The sequence below is a fragment of the Ambystoma mexicanum genome, chromosome 5p (assembly GCF_040938575.1).
Source record: "Ambystoma mexicanum isolate Mex_15411 chromosome 5p, UKY_AmexF1_1, whole genome shotgun sequence".
NCBI classification, from domain to species: domain Eukaryota; kingdom Metazoa; phylum Chordata; class Amphibia; order Caudata; family Ambystomatidae; genus Ambystoma; species Ambystoma mexicanum.
In genome coordinates, this window is record NC_090930.1 from 785,724,470 (window position 1) to 785,739,920 (window position 15,451).

At 40.2% G+C, this 15,451-nt stretch overlaps 1 protein-coding gene across 2 annotated transcripts in view; it reads left to right on the forward strand.

The window, feature by feature from the left end:
• MLH1 (mutL homolog 1) overlaps positions 1-15,451 on the forward strand; it is a 949,066-nt gene that overhangs the window by 181,767 nt on the left and 751,848 nt on the right. For both annotated transcript variants that reach the window (XM_069613203.1, XM_069613202.1), the window contains exons 5-6: positions 7,500-7,572; positions 8,535-8,626. In XM_069613203.1, coding sequence (XP_069469304.1) covers positions 7,500-7,572; positions 8,535-8,626 — 165 coding nt within the window. The remainder of the gene's footprint in view (positions 1-7,499; positions 7,573-8,534; positions 8,627-15,451) is intronic.

The window sequence follows — 15,451 nt, forward strand, 5'->3', positions numbered from 1 at the left end:
CGGGAGAACTTTGTTCTTTGGATCCTGTTAATGTTTCAAAATATTTTTACCATCGCTTCATTGCTATGCTACATTTTATTTGTAATAAAACTGTTCCTCCCCTTGGAGTAGTGCAATACTTCTTTTGGAGAAAAGAATACCAAGCCAGAGGAGCACCACATATCCACATGCTTTTATGGATTAAAGATGCTCCTAAATTTGGTCAAGACAGTGATGCCACTGTTTTACAGTTTATTGAAAAATATGTCACTTGTGAAATTCCATAAGAATCCACAAATAGTGATCTTCATGCACAAATTTTACAATTTCAAAGACATAAATGTGGCAAATATTGTTGTATACAAATACTACACCAAATGCCGATTTGGTTTCCCTAGACCAGTTACAAATACAGGCCAAGTGAACAACCTCATGTCTTCAGTTAGACATAGTGTTAAAGGTAAGTCACCGAAAAGTACATATTACGTAAAAAGAAAAGAAGAAGAAAAATATATCAATGATTATAACGCAATCATTGCCCACTTATGGAATGCAAACATAGATGTGCAGTACATTGCAGACAATTCTACTGCAGTTGCACGATATGTCACAGCATACTTAACGAAAGCAGAAAAGACAGAGCTCCAAGACCTCTGGAATGACCTGTCATCAGATAAAACAGTGTCTCAGAAATTATACAGCTTGGGCATAAAAATGCTCACCCATAGAGAATGTGGATCATATGATATGATATGGCATTTGTAACGCGCCTATACACAAGTGTTTCAAGGCGCGACGAGGCAGGGTGGGGGAACAAGGGGAGACAGACAACGATCTTACTAGGCCAGGTGTCATTCAGATCGCGCAAGTGCAAGGGTAGAGGGGAAGGGAAAAGTGCATGGGGGAAAGGGAGAGGGGAAAGTGCAGTACAGTATGAAGCAGCAGATCGTTTAACTGGTACTGCATTGTATGGTAAATCTGAAAATATAGTATGGCTAAGTCTTGGTCCAGCTAAATCTTGAAAAAGAGTTCTAAAAACATACGAAGATATAGAAACAATAGCCAAACATGATCGCAACAGCCAAGACATTTTAAAAAACAACTTATTGGACACATACTACTCAAACAGAAGTAATACTTTGGAAACCATGTGTCTATACCACATAGCCCAAAACTACACATACAAAAATAATATAAAACCTGATGAAAAAAAAGGTAAATACAGAGTGACAAACTGTGAAGGCAGCTTAGTTAAACTCACTAAACCAAATTTAATTAATCGTATCAAATTGTCATTGAAGACTCCTCAACATAAAGAAGTATATTACATGTCCCTGCTACAACTCTTTAAACCAGGGAGAAAAGAAGAAGAAATACTAGAAAACTATAACTCATATGAAGATGCTTTCAAAGCAAATGAGAGCACTATAACTGATGTAAACTTTACACAATACAAAACAATGTTGCATAATGAACAGCAACACGAAGAAGAACTCCAGGCCCAACTAGATAAAGACACTCCTGACACTAGTCAACCTTCTGTAACAGGAAGCCAAGAACCACTTGGAGAACCACTAATAATAAATGAGGCAGCATTAGCTATGATAGAAGTAGAAAACACCATGTGTCAGTATGAAGATAAAGAAGACTTAACTATACTACAATCAAAACTAAACAACGAACAACGTAGCATTTTTGAAGAAGTAACAAAACAAATTGCACATGGTGTACAACATGAAAATAAAGAATGTTCCTGCCATAATTATAAATCTATACTATTGTACGTCAGTGGTGAAGCTGGTTCTGGCAAAACATTCCTGATCAAAATCATCAGTAAATTCCTTCAACAATTGACAAACAACAAACTGTCAGCTGTTGTCACTGCCCCCACAGGTTTAGCTGCCTACAACATAGGTGGTGTCACTTGAACACCAGAACAAATTAGACTATTGCAAACTTTCTGCAGAAGCTGCAATGGAACTACGCAGAGTATTGAAACAAATGAAAATGCTACTAATAGATGAAGTGAACATGGTCTCCAACCTAATGTTGGCTTTGATTCACCTCAGATTACAAGAAGTACTGAAAACAAACTATGAATAGCTCTTTGCAGGAAAACACATTATTGTTTTCGGAGATCTTCTTCAATTGACACCAGTAAAAGGTGAGCCTATTTTTAAAACATTAGGACACAAACTCTGCCGTAAAACTGTTGGCAGCATTGGAAATGTCAACCTTTGGCAACATGTCCAATACAGAGAATTAACAGAAAACATGCGCAATCTGCAGATCTCACTTCTGCCAACATCTTAAAAAGTATCAGAGTTGGTATACTCTCTAAAGGAGCAGAAACAATATTGAAAACCCGGCAAATTAATGCACTTTATGGCGATAATGCATGTGCTACAGATGTTATGGAACAATTAGCCCACAAAAATGCAATTGTATGGCCTTAATGCCAACTCTTGCAAGCTGTTTCAAATTCAATTAAATAATGTTAAGTAAAGAAATGCAACCAATAATGGAAATTAGCGCCACAGACAAACTAGATGTACATGGTATGACACTACCTATGTGTGACCAAGCCACAACAAGACTAAATAGTTTTGAAAAATCAATCTCAAACGCAGCAGGCTTAGAAAAGATATTAAAATTCTCCTTAAATTGCAGAGTAATGCTTAAACGTAACCTTGACGTGGACCAAGGACTAGTTAATGGAGCACTGGGTACAGTTGTTGGCTTTCAAACATACCCACGTGACAACAAAGTTCAGTTTGTCAATATATTCTTTGACAAACTTTCAGAAGTTAAAAGGATAGGACGCTCAACAGCTCGATTCCTTCTCTTCAAAGACATGTATGTACGCAGAGAACAATTTTCTCTAACTCTTGCAAACGCAGTCACGATTCATAAATCACAAGGTCTTACCCTAGACAAAGCAATGATAGATATTAGTAACACAGTCTGTAAAGAAGGCATGAGCTACGTAGCACTATCATGCTTACGTACACTTGACTGTCTATTTCTAATCAACTTTGATGCAAGTAAAATAAACGCTGATATGAATACAATAGACTTCGCTCACTATACACTCCCCATCTAAACACATATTCTGTTCCACAAAAAGTAAAACATTATAAAAGAAAAATAAATCAAACAGAAAAGCAACAGGATGTCACTGCAAATCCTCCAAAGAGAGTAAAAGAAAGTAATACTTCATCAAGTACCACAAGCAAAAAAGAATCTATTAGGGAAAGTAAACCAGGTACTTCTTCAAAGAAGGAAGACGAACTCCAAAAGAAGCAGTCAGATACAGAACTACCTGGTCCATTTAAACTCTCAAATATAGTTGGTGTAAATTGCTACGCAAATGTAGCAATGAATATTCTATTTCAATTACCACCAATCGTTGACATTTACTTACACAGTACAGACCCATTGTGTATGCAAATGTTAGTACTTCACAGAAATGCAGCAAACAATCCTGACAACACGTATAGTGTTTATGGAATAAGACAACAATTGGACTACTGTGCTGCAATGGTGAATTCACTATAAACTCGCAGGAAGATCCACAAGAATTTCAAATGTACTTATTACAAGTACTGCAAAACAAAACATACCTATAAATTAAATCTTCCAGATTTCATACATGTCGAAACATACATGCACTCTCTGCAACAATGTGACACATGAAGAAATCCCCAATGAACGCTTCGTATATATATCAATACCTAATTGTGAATCCATTCCATTTCAGCAACTTATACAAAATGCAAACCATGGTAGATTATGTTCTACCTACAATTCAGATAATCGCTCCACGTTAGTAATACAAACACATAGTAAATACGTAATAATAATGCTTCTACGTTACAATGCAGATGGTACCAAAAACAACTGCAAGCTGACTGGATTCACACATGGTCAAATAACACTTGGTAAGAAAATCTTCACAACAATAGGTATAATCTACCACGCAGGAGCCACAACCAATTCAGGGCACTATCCTGCATATATAAAAAAGAAATGTGGATGGTTTGAATGTAATGATAGTACCATTACTCTAAAGCAGAGATTACCAGCAAATCTTACAAACGCTTATTTAATGTTCTTAAAACCAAAATTTGATAACTAAACTGTACTTAAACCTCAAGTAAACTTGTAGTAAAAAATATTCCAAAAGCTATCTAACTGCCCAAAGATTCTACAATAATTAATCACATAAATGAATACCACTAAATTAGAGCAAAAAATACACAGTTAAAATACTGCAATTGGTATCTAACTGTCCCAAAATTTAACAATATCCAAACAGATAAATCAATACCACTAAAATATATAAAATAAATAGACAGTTAGAATACGCTTACTGGTATCTAACTGCTCCAAAATTTCATAATATCCAAACAAATAAACATGTTACTGCTCCCAAAAAAATACAACAACCCAATGTATAAAGCATTAGCCAGAGACAACAAATGAACACTGAAAACAAACAAACAAATAAACTGTAGCTTAACAGAAAAAGTTTTTTTTTTTTAATCCAACATGGATTTTTTTTTCTCCCACAGACCCAATGATTTTAGCAACGAACACAGAAACTGAGCAAATTGCACAGTACTCTGGTTTCTAATCTACTAAATATGAGGGTCCAAAAAAAAAAAATGTTGATTATACCATGTAAAAAGTCATTACAAAATACTAATACTAACATGCTATTTTCTTTTATCACAGAAATTAACAAGAAATACATGTACTCCAGTTACTAAACCAAACAGTAAGTATATTATACACTCTATGCCCTGGCCACAACTTCGCAGCATATCACACCCATAATATCTTAGACCTTTGTGCCTTATAAATTTGTTTTTGACCCAAAGTTATAAGCAACTATAAATGTGATATGCTGCGGTGGTTGTGTCCAGGGCAAACGGCCATGCACCCAACACTCTATGCCCTGGCCACAACCACTGCAGCATATCATACCCATAGAGTAAAACATTTCAACTATGGCCTATGGAAACTTTTAATGTCCGCGGACATTACCAGTGTTCTTAGAACACTTTCAATTTGCCAGCGAACAATACGGACAGCGTCTTCAGGACACCCCCTACGAACATTTCAGGACGACGCGTGTGTTCTTAGAACACACCCCCATTTTGTTTATGTGCGAACATTTCAGGACAACGCGAGAGTTCTTAGAACACTTTCAACTTGACAACGAAAAATATGGACAGCGTCCTCAGAACACCCCCATTTTGTTTACTTGCGAACATTTCAGGACACCGAGACAGTTCTTAGAACACTTTCAACTTGCCATTGAACAATACGGACAGCGTCTTCAGGACACCCCCTACGAACATTTCAGGACAACGTGAGAGTTCTTAGAACAGTTTCAGCTTGCTTGCGAACAAAACGGACAAATATTGAGTCCTCAGAACACCCCCATTCAGTTTATTTAGAACATTTCAGAACACCTGTGATGTCCGCAGACAAACCGAACACAAAAAGAACGTCTACCACATAAAAAAGCACAACATTTAACCTATCTCATACCCTCCCATCCTCCCCAAACACTTCTACACACCAACACACTCTACTAAATACACATTTTTAACAAACTTTCGCCGCGCTGTCCGCGGACGTCCGCGAATCCAAGATGGCGGGCGCTACCGAAAATCTGACGTGCTTCACGCTTTACACCGTCCAATCAGCGAACACGCCATATGTCCGCAGACATGACGTAAGCCACTCGGCCAATCAGGACACTGTCCGCGGAGCGAACACAGATATCACACATTTTTTTTTACCTACTTTTTGGTCATTTTAAAATAAAATACTGGACGGATTTTCACCAAATTTGCAAAAGCACGCTTTCGGGACCAAGCCGCTGCTCCTGGTCCAAATTTGGTGAAAATCCATCCAGCGGTTTGGGCTGTGGGCGCGAGCAACATTGTTTTCCCATTCAGTCTATGGGAAAAAAACACATTTTGGGACCCCCCCTATAACTTTCCCCCCCCCTGGACGAATCCTCACCACACTTTGCAGAAAATGTGAGAGTGGTCCATATACTTTTTTTGCAAAGTTTGGTGTGGATTTGTCCAGGGGGAGCGAAGTTATAAGCCGCCCAAAAAGTGCTCTTCCTGTGGAAACACCAACTTAATCATAACTACATGGCCACTACTGTGGCCATGTAAAATATATATATATATTTTTTTTAAACTTCATTGAGCTTGAGATAGCAATAGAAGAGTGAGCAATATTCAGCAGTTACAGTAATAATGCATAGTGCTGGTGTACAGTATTGGAAATAATAATAGAGAGAGCACCCAAACAACTACCAATTATGGCACTTCCTTGATCCAGCATACAAGGCCATTGCTTAGGTAGGGATATTGCTAGGGGAGGGAGGTGTAGTTGAACAGTCAACAGAATCAGTGGACAAAGAGGAGATATAGGAGAGAAATGCAAAAAACATATTTAAGATGTGAAGTTGGTTCAATGTTACTGTAATGTTATTTGTTGTTGTGAGACTTGTTATAAGTATCAGTAGTAAAAATGGCAATAAGATGCAATGGTTAACTCTAATCATAAATGCCAATAAAAACATTTAAAAATGAAATTAGTCGCATTATAAATAACATATCAATGAATCAAGTCTAGGTCCTGTTCAGGGTTGCGTTATTTAGGTATTTGACAACCTTTCCGTGGATGCGTCTGTGGGTGGGACTTACGGTCTTGGCAGACATTGATGGAAGGCATGTGTAAAAATGTTAGTCCGTTTGGTAGAGTCCAGTGGTTTCTTTCCTGAAGAGATTTGCAGCAGTGTTCTAGACTCTTGGAGAAGAGATGCTTGACATTTGTGCATGCCAAATTAGAGCGTTTTTTGATGGTTCTCACAATTTGAATGATTCGCAGGGGAGTTGGAGTGGTGGAGGTAAAAGATAAGGTACTATGAGTTTCAGTTAGCATAGGTAGTATTGTTCTGTCCTGATTACCGTACCAATTTATGGTGCAGGGGAAATGGTCTGAGGTGGTGGTGCGTTAGGTGTGCAGTTCCTTTTTTGCTTCCATTGAGTTTTAGGAATCCGTTTTCTGTTTTCAATGCCTTTCAGGCACATTTCCAGAAGTTTACTTTGCTTGTTTGCAATGCTTTGGTAATTAGGCTTATCCTCAGTATGGGAATGGTGGGTTGTGATCGCTGATGACCTTCGAGAGGAAGCAAAGGTAGATGTTGGAAAGATTGGTGACAAAGGAGATCCTTGTAGGACTCCACACAAACAATGGCTGCAGTTGACAGGAAAGGTGCCTAATCAGATGTGTCAATACGGACGAATTTGAAGGATGTGCCGGGCTTGGAGTCTCCTGCTAAATCTTTCAGTTGTTCGAGCTGGGTTTTAAGTAACAAATTGGAGTTTATTATTTGTTTGTCAGTATGACTATGAATCTTTTTTTAATTTCATACTTGCAGCTTTTTTTTACAGCTTTGTAATTATTTTCTTTTCTTTGCCTGTTAGAGCAAGTTATTCAGATGGAAAACTGAAAGCTCCCCCTAAACCCTGTGCTGGAAATCAGGGGACTCAGATAACGGTAGGATTGTCAAGATGGGTCCATTCAAATGTTTTGTTCTTTTCAATGTTTACTTCTTTCTGTTGAGGTCACTATCTAGTACCCTCTTTCTTCTTCTACTGGTAGGCTAATAACACCTAATGGACCAACTCTGTGAAGCCTAACTGCATGCAAAGTAGTCTTTCCTTCTTCCTCCAACTCCTTTATTGGCATGCCTGAATTATAGCTCTATCTTCATGCAATGTGAAGTTATATTGCTTGATTTAGAAAAGGTTGACTGCCTCTTTGACTTTCGCCAGAACAGTTCCCTTACTCTGTTTCCAGACAGTGCTCTATTAACGCTTTGTAGTTTTTCCCAGACCTGCTCTAACTTTGGTTTCCATAATTGTCAAGGTTGCTCTCTCTGGAATAGCCACTGCAAGATCATGAGGATAATTACTCTTGCATACCGCCAGAATGAAAATATAGCAAACCTTTTGGGTGTATTAATAGCAGTTTACTGCAATTCAGTTTAACTTGGGAATGTTTCATTTTCATTTTTTGATTCATTTTTCTTTACAATGAACTAAAGTGATTGTTGGTGTCCGATTTCAACATTGTAAAATATATTGATTTTTGCCATATTCTGATGGCTTTGGATCTGGTGTGACTGGAGTTCTGTTTGCAAGTTCCTGCAGGTTTGTCTGATTGGCCATGGTCGATGGGCAATAGTTTGTTTTGCTATCAGTGATCAAATTAAATAAAAGAAAAAGTAGGAGAAGAGCGAATTTAGAATCATCAATTGAATTTAGTATCATTTGTTACGCTTTCTTTGTCTGGAATGCTACGTACATACAAATCTCAAATCTACCTTTTTTTAAATTAGTTTTTACATAGTTGCAAAGGTTTGAGCAGCAGAAAGAAGTTATTCAGAACCTGAATGGATGTTTTGATGCTCCACAAATGACAGTAACCGTAAGCCTAAAATCTTTGATTTCTTTCAGGTTGAAGATCTTTTTTATAACGTAACGACAAGGAGAAAAGCTTTAAAGAGTCCAAGTGAAGAGTATGCAAAAATCGTTGAAGTGGTCAGCAGGTAATGTCAAGGAAGAAGTTGGTTGGCATTTTAAGTTTAACAGGGTTTTGGAAACATGGTATGCTGTTAGGGTTCTCTGTTGTTCTGGTCAAGGCAGGCTTGAAGAAATGTTATTTTCGTTTTAGCCTAGTCTTTATATTGATACTTTACAGACAGACTTTCTGCCACATTTCCCCATGTTTCATAAAACTGGTTCCTAAAATTCACTTTGATATAAATAGTGCTAATGCTGCAGCAACTGTAATAATCCCAAAATGTCCTAAAAGCAATGTTTATACTTTCATAGTGACAGTGATTAAGCTGTTAACATTGATCAAATACAGTCTGATGCCAAGGTTTTAATTCCTGTTATTATGCCTTTTGATTTAGTGGGTTTTGCTCATTAGACACTTCAATGTTATGTACAGTTATTTCATTTAACAAAAGAAATATAAGCCGTTGTTCTACATTAGCTAGATTTCAGAATGAAAGTACTGTATGGAGTAATCGTTGCCACATGTGGTATCCAGGATGCCTATTTATAGAAAATGCACTAGTTTGGCAGTAACTGGTGCAGATTTCCCGCAATACTGCATGCATACTTTCTATTTCTGCAAAACTGCATGAATTTTATTTCCAGTTACGTTTTCATCCATTTCCACCTTTATGTTGAGGATGGAAATAAATTGCATACAGTTGTGGTTTACATCACTACTGTATATTTTTATTCAAATACACACGAGTAAATTCAGACCTACTTGTGCACTTCATGGCAGAGATTGTGAGTGGATAGTGTGATGTATCCGATAGTCATCACAGAACGCCCAGCGCTAACCTGCTCTTTTGTGGCCAGGGGATGACAGCTTCTACCTGATCCTGACCCAGGGGGCGGCAATATGAGGGAGGACCACATGGGAGGAGACAGCCTCTCAGGGATATCATGACTCCATTGGGTGAGACATGGTATCCCCTATTTTCCTTTGAGAATTACCCCTCCATGTCGGAGACACTCATGGCTTATTGCCATGTTTCCACTCCTTTTCACATGAACAACAAGGAAACCCCTCAAGTTAAATCTGAGAACCACCCTTGTCAGTGTGATGGAATCACCTTTTTTCATTCCACTTATAAACCTATCAAAGATGAGTTTTTTTTCATTTTGTTCATCATCAAAAGTTTATTTAGGTAAAATAAAGCATACAATAAAAACACACAAAAAATAATAATCAACAATATTACAAATACGGGTTAAACCATTTACAATTACTTTGGAAAATGCTGAAAAACAAAATCACAAAATTCATAAACTCATGGATCTTAGTAAAAAGTCGCTCAAAGACTTGGCACGCCTTAAGAACATCAGAGCAGTCCGCCCCACCTGAACAGAGTAACAGATAATACAATGTGGGCTTGTAGCATCGAAAGCCACAACCCTGCAGTACAGGTTTCAATATGTGCAGCAAAAGCAGGGAAAAACGAAAGAAAAGTGTGCCAGATTTTCTTTAGGCGCCTGCAAAGAGCACGTGACTGATCTACAATCCCCTTCGACCAGAACTTCAACACTGCTCTCAAATGTATGAAGTTAAATCAAGCCCTTGAAACAAGAAAGCCCAGAGATGGATGGAGGTCCCAACTTAGATATTTCTGAAGCCCGGGAGATGAAATAATCAAATGTTTCCTATTTCCCGGCTTCTTGATCTCCAAAAACCCTCTCCTTACCAGAAAATACTGGCACACACTCGCTTTTGCAAATTTTATAGTCTTATGGCAGAGTAAAGTTGACGTGACGAAACAGTGACCCACGCCCGCATTAACCAGCAAGGCTTTCACATACCTGAGCCACAGTATTTTCAAACAGCAATCTCTACCCACTAAATACCCGATTCATTCCTGGGTCAGCGTCACTTTGGTCTTACCCCAGATTCTGAGCCAATGACTGGCCGGCAAGGATGCAGCCAGATCGCCCTGAAACCAATAGCCCAATTCTTTGTGAACTGCAAAATTGGGGGTAGACCCAGGCAGCCCCAGGATACGCTTAAAAAACGCATTCTTCGCCACTTGAATAGGCTCCATACCATATCTCGCCACATTGCCACGGTAGACTTTGAACACAAGCTCAATCTGCTTTAATTTAAATGAGCCCAGAGCTCTAGCTACCCCCCCTCCCGAACCCCCAATTGCCTGAGTACATTTTAGGGACTGCATCTCAACATGTATATCCACCCCAAAGCGGAGAATCTCACCCCCAGATAATCAAAATGGTCCACTCTTGGGATTAGCTCCCCCTTACAAAAAATAGCTGAAAAGCATGTGACGCTGCCCCCTACAACATACTATAATGGCGGATGTCTGAGCATTTATCTTCAGCCCCAAAGTATCCATAAAACGAGAATAGTCATCCACAAGGTGTTGCAAAGATCTGGGGTGCGAGCTATAAGAAACGTATCATCTGCATAGGTGAGTAAAGTGCCCAGCCTAGGAAAGTCAGAGGAAGATTTTAAAATAGTAATCACATAAGCCACTGGTGTTGAGACAAAAGAGCAGAGAGGCCAACACACATCCTTGGCGGACCCCACATTCCACCTGAAATACAGTGGTACATTGTCCGGCTGCTCCACTCCTAACTTGAGCCACCGTAGACCGGTGTAGTCTCTCCAAGAGATCCACCAAAGAACCAGGGCAATTCATGAATCTGAGCACCCTCCACAATCCGACACTATTTAACCTTGTCAAATGCAGTGCTCAGATCCATATAAGACAACAATAATAGGCTCTCTTTAATAAATAATGAATGTGCCACCACGAAGTAAAGCTTCAGGATCTGCTCTGTTGTCACGAATCCCGGTCTGAAGGTCAACTGAATGGATGATAGGACGTTTGAATTCTCAGTCCACGAATACAGTCTCCCTAAGATTGCCCGCCGCAGAATCTTAAATACAGACTCTAAAATGGAGACTGGTCTATAAGCCACTGGAATCGCCCTTAGCCTCTTTTTAACAATTGGACAGATAGACGCACGAGACCATGAGCCGGGAATAGGGCCTCCAGCACAAACCGCATTAAACTCCAAGGTCAAGATGTGCGCCCACAGGTTTGGCTCCTCCAAAAACAAATCTGCAGGAACATTATCCGGACCTGGGGCCTTGGTTTTTAATTGCGAACAGCATTTCCCCTACTGTAAAAATATTATTGTCTGCATACCAAGTGAGGCCTGATTGAAGTCCAACCCGGAAGGTCTCTCGCTGTTAAATAATGAAGATTTATGGGCTACCCATTGCTGTTCCGAGACCATCACAGGGAGACCAGCGTGCTTGAACTTATGAAAGGCCCTTTGTTAACAATTTCCCAAACATTTTTGACATTATTGTAATTAACCCATTCCTCCCATGTCTTTGCTTCGATTTTGTACTTTCTGCAGGCAATGGGTTCTTTATACGTAGCTCCAGCCCTAGCGATATTGAACTTTGTAGACAAGGGATTCTTCAAAGTTCTCAACAAGAAAGACGTTGATTCTGCACATTCTGTATTGAACCACCTAGGATGCAGCGTGCTCTTCCTTTGGCCCACCCTCCGAGAAAGCTTAGCTGTCAGAGTGAACAGAAGAAGTAAGAAATTGGACTGAATAACAGCCTGGTCTGTAGTAACAGAAAATAAAAATTCCAGAATCTGCCAATTATTTCTGACAAAATCCCACAATGTAAGCTCATGGTCCACACATTGCCATTTCCGCCGACACTGCAGAACACCCGGCTACCCCTTGCGGGAACTAAAAGAGCCTGCAGGTAATGACCTGCCCAGAACTCTTAAGTTCCATCCAAATAGGGAAGTGGTCGCTGCCTAGGTCATCCAACACCCTAAACCTGCTGACACAATCCCAGAATTTTACAGGACCACAAAAATAATCAATGGTGGAGTGCCCCAGCGTAGGAAAAAAAAGTAAGGTTCCCTAGAATGACTGCGAGGAAGCGACCGTCAGCTGCGCGCAACCCCATCCATATAGAAACTTCCAGAGCCTAAGCCCCTCCCTAAAAGTTCTATCATCCTTATAATAGGGGGCAAAATGCCAGCCAAGTCATCTTCAGTAGGATCAAACACCATATCACCATGTTAATTACCCAGAGTAACATTGAAATCCCCACACCCCCCAAAATAAGCAATACATCATTTACAGCCACCCAACTGATCATGGAGGGGAAAATTGAAAGGCACTTCTTACCAAATTGGGCATGGGGGCTATTGTAAGAATTAACCACCAAAACATCGCCCACTTTGCAAATTCTTACTGCCTGCAAAAAAGTGAATGAGGGCTCAAGATGAAAAAGTTCACTCACCAATAACGACTTAACCAGAATACGTAACCCTCCATGACAGCGCTCTTTCACACTTCCCAGCGTCGGCTAAGAGTAGGCCTTGAAACCCTCCCCATCCACATCCTCCGTCACCAAGGATTCCTGTATTGAAATAATATCGGCCCCTTCAATGAGTAACAGAGATTCGAGGTGGCCTAATCTAGTGTTACTACCCACCACGTTCCAGGAAACACACACCAACAATTCTGTGGACTAGGAACAGAGGGATGACTCAGACCACAAATCAGAGAGAGGGAGCCCTGTCAACAGGCCCTCCCCGGGACAATACTGAGCCTCCCTCTGTCTAGTGTCCTAAAGTTGCTTGGTGGGGGAGGAGGTTCAAAAGCAGGGGCATACACCCTATCCCAGGCCTGCTTCAAAATCTGGAATGGTGCTGGGGAGGGTTGACTCAACCTCACCTCAAGTTCAGATCTAGTCATATCAATGCTGGGGCGATTAGGAATAATAAAAGGCTCAGGAAAGCCACAAGGCCTTAAATGCCGGACTCCCACAACTGGGCACCTAGAGGAAGGGGAAACATGACCTCTTCAGCTTCCCCCATAACGGGCCAATGATACCAGGAATCATGAATATGGCACAGCTCGGCCTTGGTATCTTCAAAAACTTCAATCCCCTTGCATGCCAGAACCTCGCGACATTTCTAGATACAAGTATGGAAATTGGGATTGATGAAAGAAAAGCGGACATTGCAGCCTATACAGAACATAGTCAGATAAAATGTGGACAACGGGAAACCATTTGAAGGAAATATCATTCACCCCCAACACCTCCTACAGGCCAGCACTAAGTCTTTTGGAGGTGTTTTTGTTGCCATGCGTGCGTCCTTTGAAACAGCATATCAGGTTTAGATCTCACCAGCCTCTCAGGAGATCCTCTTTTGCAAGACCTTGACCCACATCAACACCGGGGACAGCCAGAGGCGCATGGGGGACCTCCAGGGTCAAAAGGTTAGTACTTCTTGCAGAGTTCTATTTGACCTTTCCAAAACCTCCATAGCAGGGTTGTCAGCAGCCTTACCTGGGCAAATAGAACAAGGGGGTGCACTAGGCCTGGCATATTTAAACAAGGAACGTTTTATAGAGCCCAGTTTCCTACCTCAAGGCAGGCCTAGAAGGAGTAATTTCATAAACCCAAGGTAGTAAATAGGCAGCACATAAACAGGTTTGTGATAGGGAATAACTCAAACTCCAATCAGGGTATTTTAGCGGCTAGGAGAAAAGGAGTACCATGGTATATATGTGAAAAGCCGACTAATCTGTCTGTGTATTTTGCAAATGATAGAAGGTGTCGAAGAGCGACAGGAATAAGCTGTGTAAAGTTGAAATAGAGATAAAAAGTTATTACCTATTTTTGTGTCATTGTCGGCACCGACCGAAAAGTAGGTTGAAATAATTGAGAAAAAGAGGCTTTGAGCAGCGAAGGCTGGAGCGCGCTCATATTTGTTTTGTTTTTTTAAACTTATCTGTGTAAACGATAGTAATTATTGACAGTCAATTAAGACTTCTCACAATGGGAGATATTACTCCACTGATGCACATCTGGTAAACGCTGCCAAAATATCCGTCTAAGCTCAAACAGTATAGTGCAAAATGGATAAAAGGTACAGTAGACAAAATGTTCATGCCATGGCCACAAGGAGGATCGCTATCAAAGCTTTATTGCAACACATGACCACATACGTGCATTCTGCGTAGACTGGGAAGAAATTGGAGAAGAGCTAGCTTTTTTAGAGATTTGGAAGATGTATCAGGAAGAGAGAGAAGATCTGCCATCTGGGGATTGGGTGCTTAATCAGTGTAAGGAGGAAGGTGCTGAGCCTTCTGATCCCCTTGCCTCGCTTGAAGTAAAAGGAGTCAGTACAGAAAGCAAAGGATTGTATCCATTGATGGAACTGAAAGCGGCGATGGGGTATACTAATCCGATATGCGAATCGCCTGCTTATAATAGTGATGATAGTCCAGAGGATACTAGGAGGAGAGAAGAGACCTTTAAGGTCGTACAAAACAGGGAAGACAAGATTGAACGGCTGAATATATCAACAGAAATAGAACGAGAGATTAAGAGATGGAAAGGAAAAAATGATAAAGCTGACAAGGTAAGGGCCGTACAGAACTAATAGATGGGAGGGCCGATATTGTTCAAATTTGATGGGAAAAGTATCGAGGAAGTTAGGCAAAGGGAAGATCAAGACGAACAGGACAGAAAAGACAAGGAACGAGAAAAGCGTTTGAAAGAGAGTGAACATAAGAGAAAGAGCAAGCAGAGATGAGAACAAATGTATCAGGAAGAACAGCAAAAGAAGGAAGAAAGGGCAGATGAGCAAAGGAAATATGACAATAGACAGAGCAATCGAAGACCGAGACAGGCAAAACAGGAACAGCGAAGAAGAGGATGCGCAGAAATTAAGGAATAAAGGGATACAAAGACGAACGAAGGAAAGAATAAGAGCATAAAGCAAACGAAAGAAGGGAAGAGA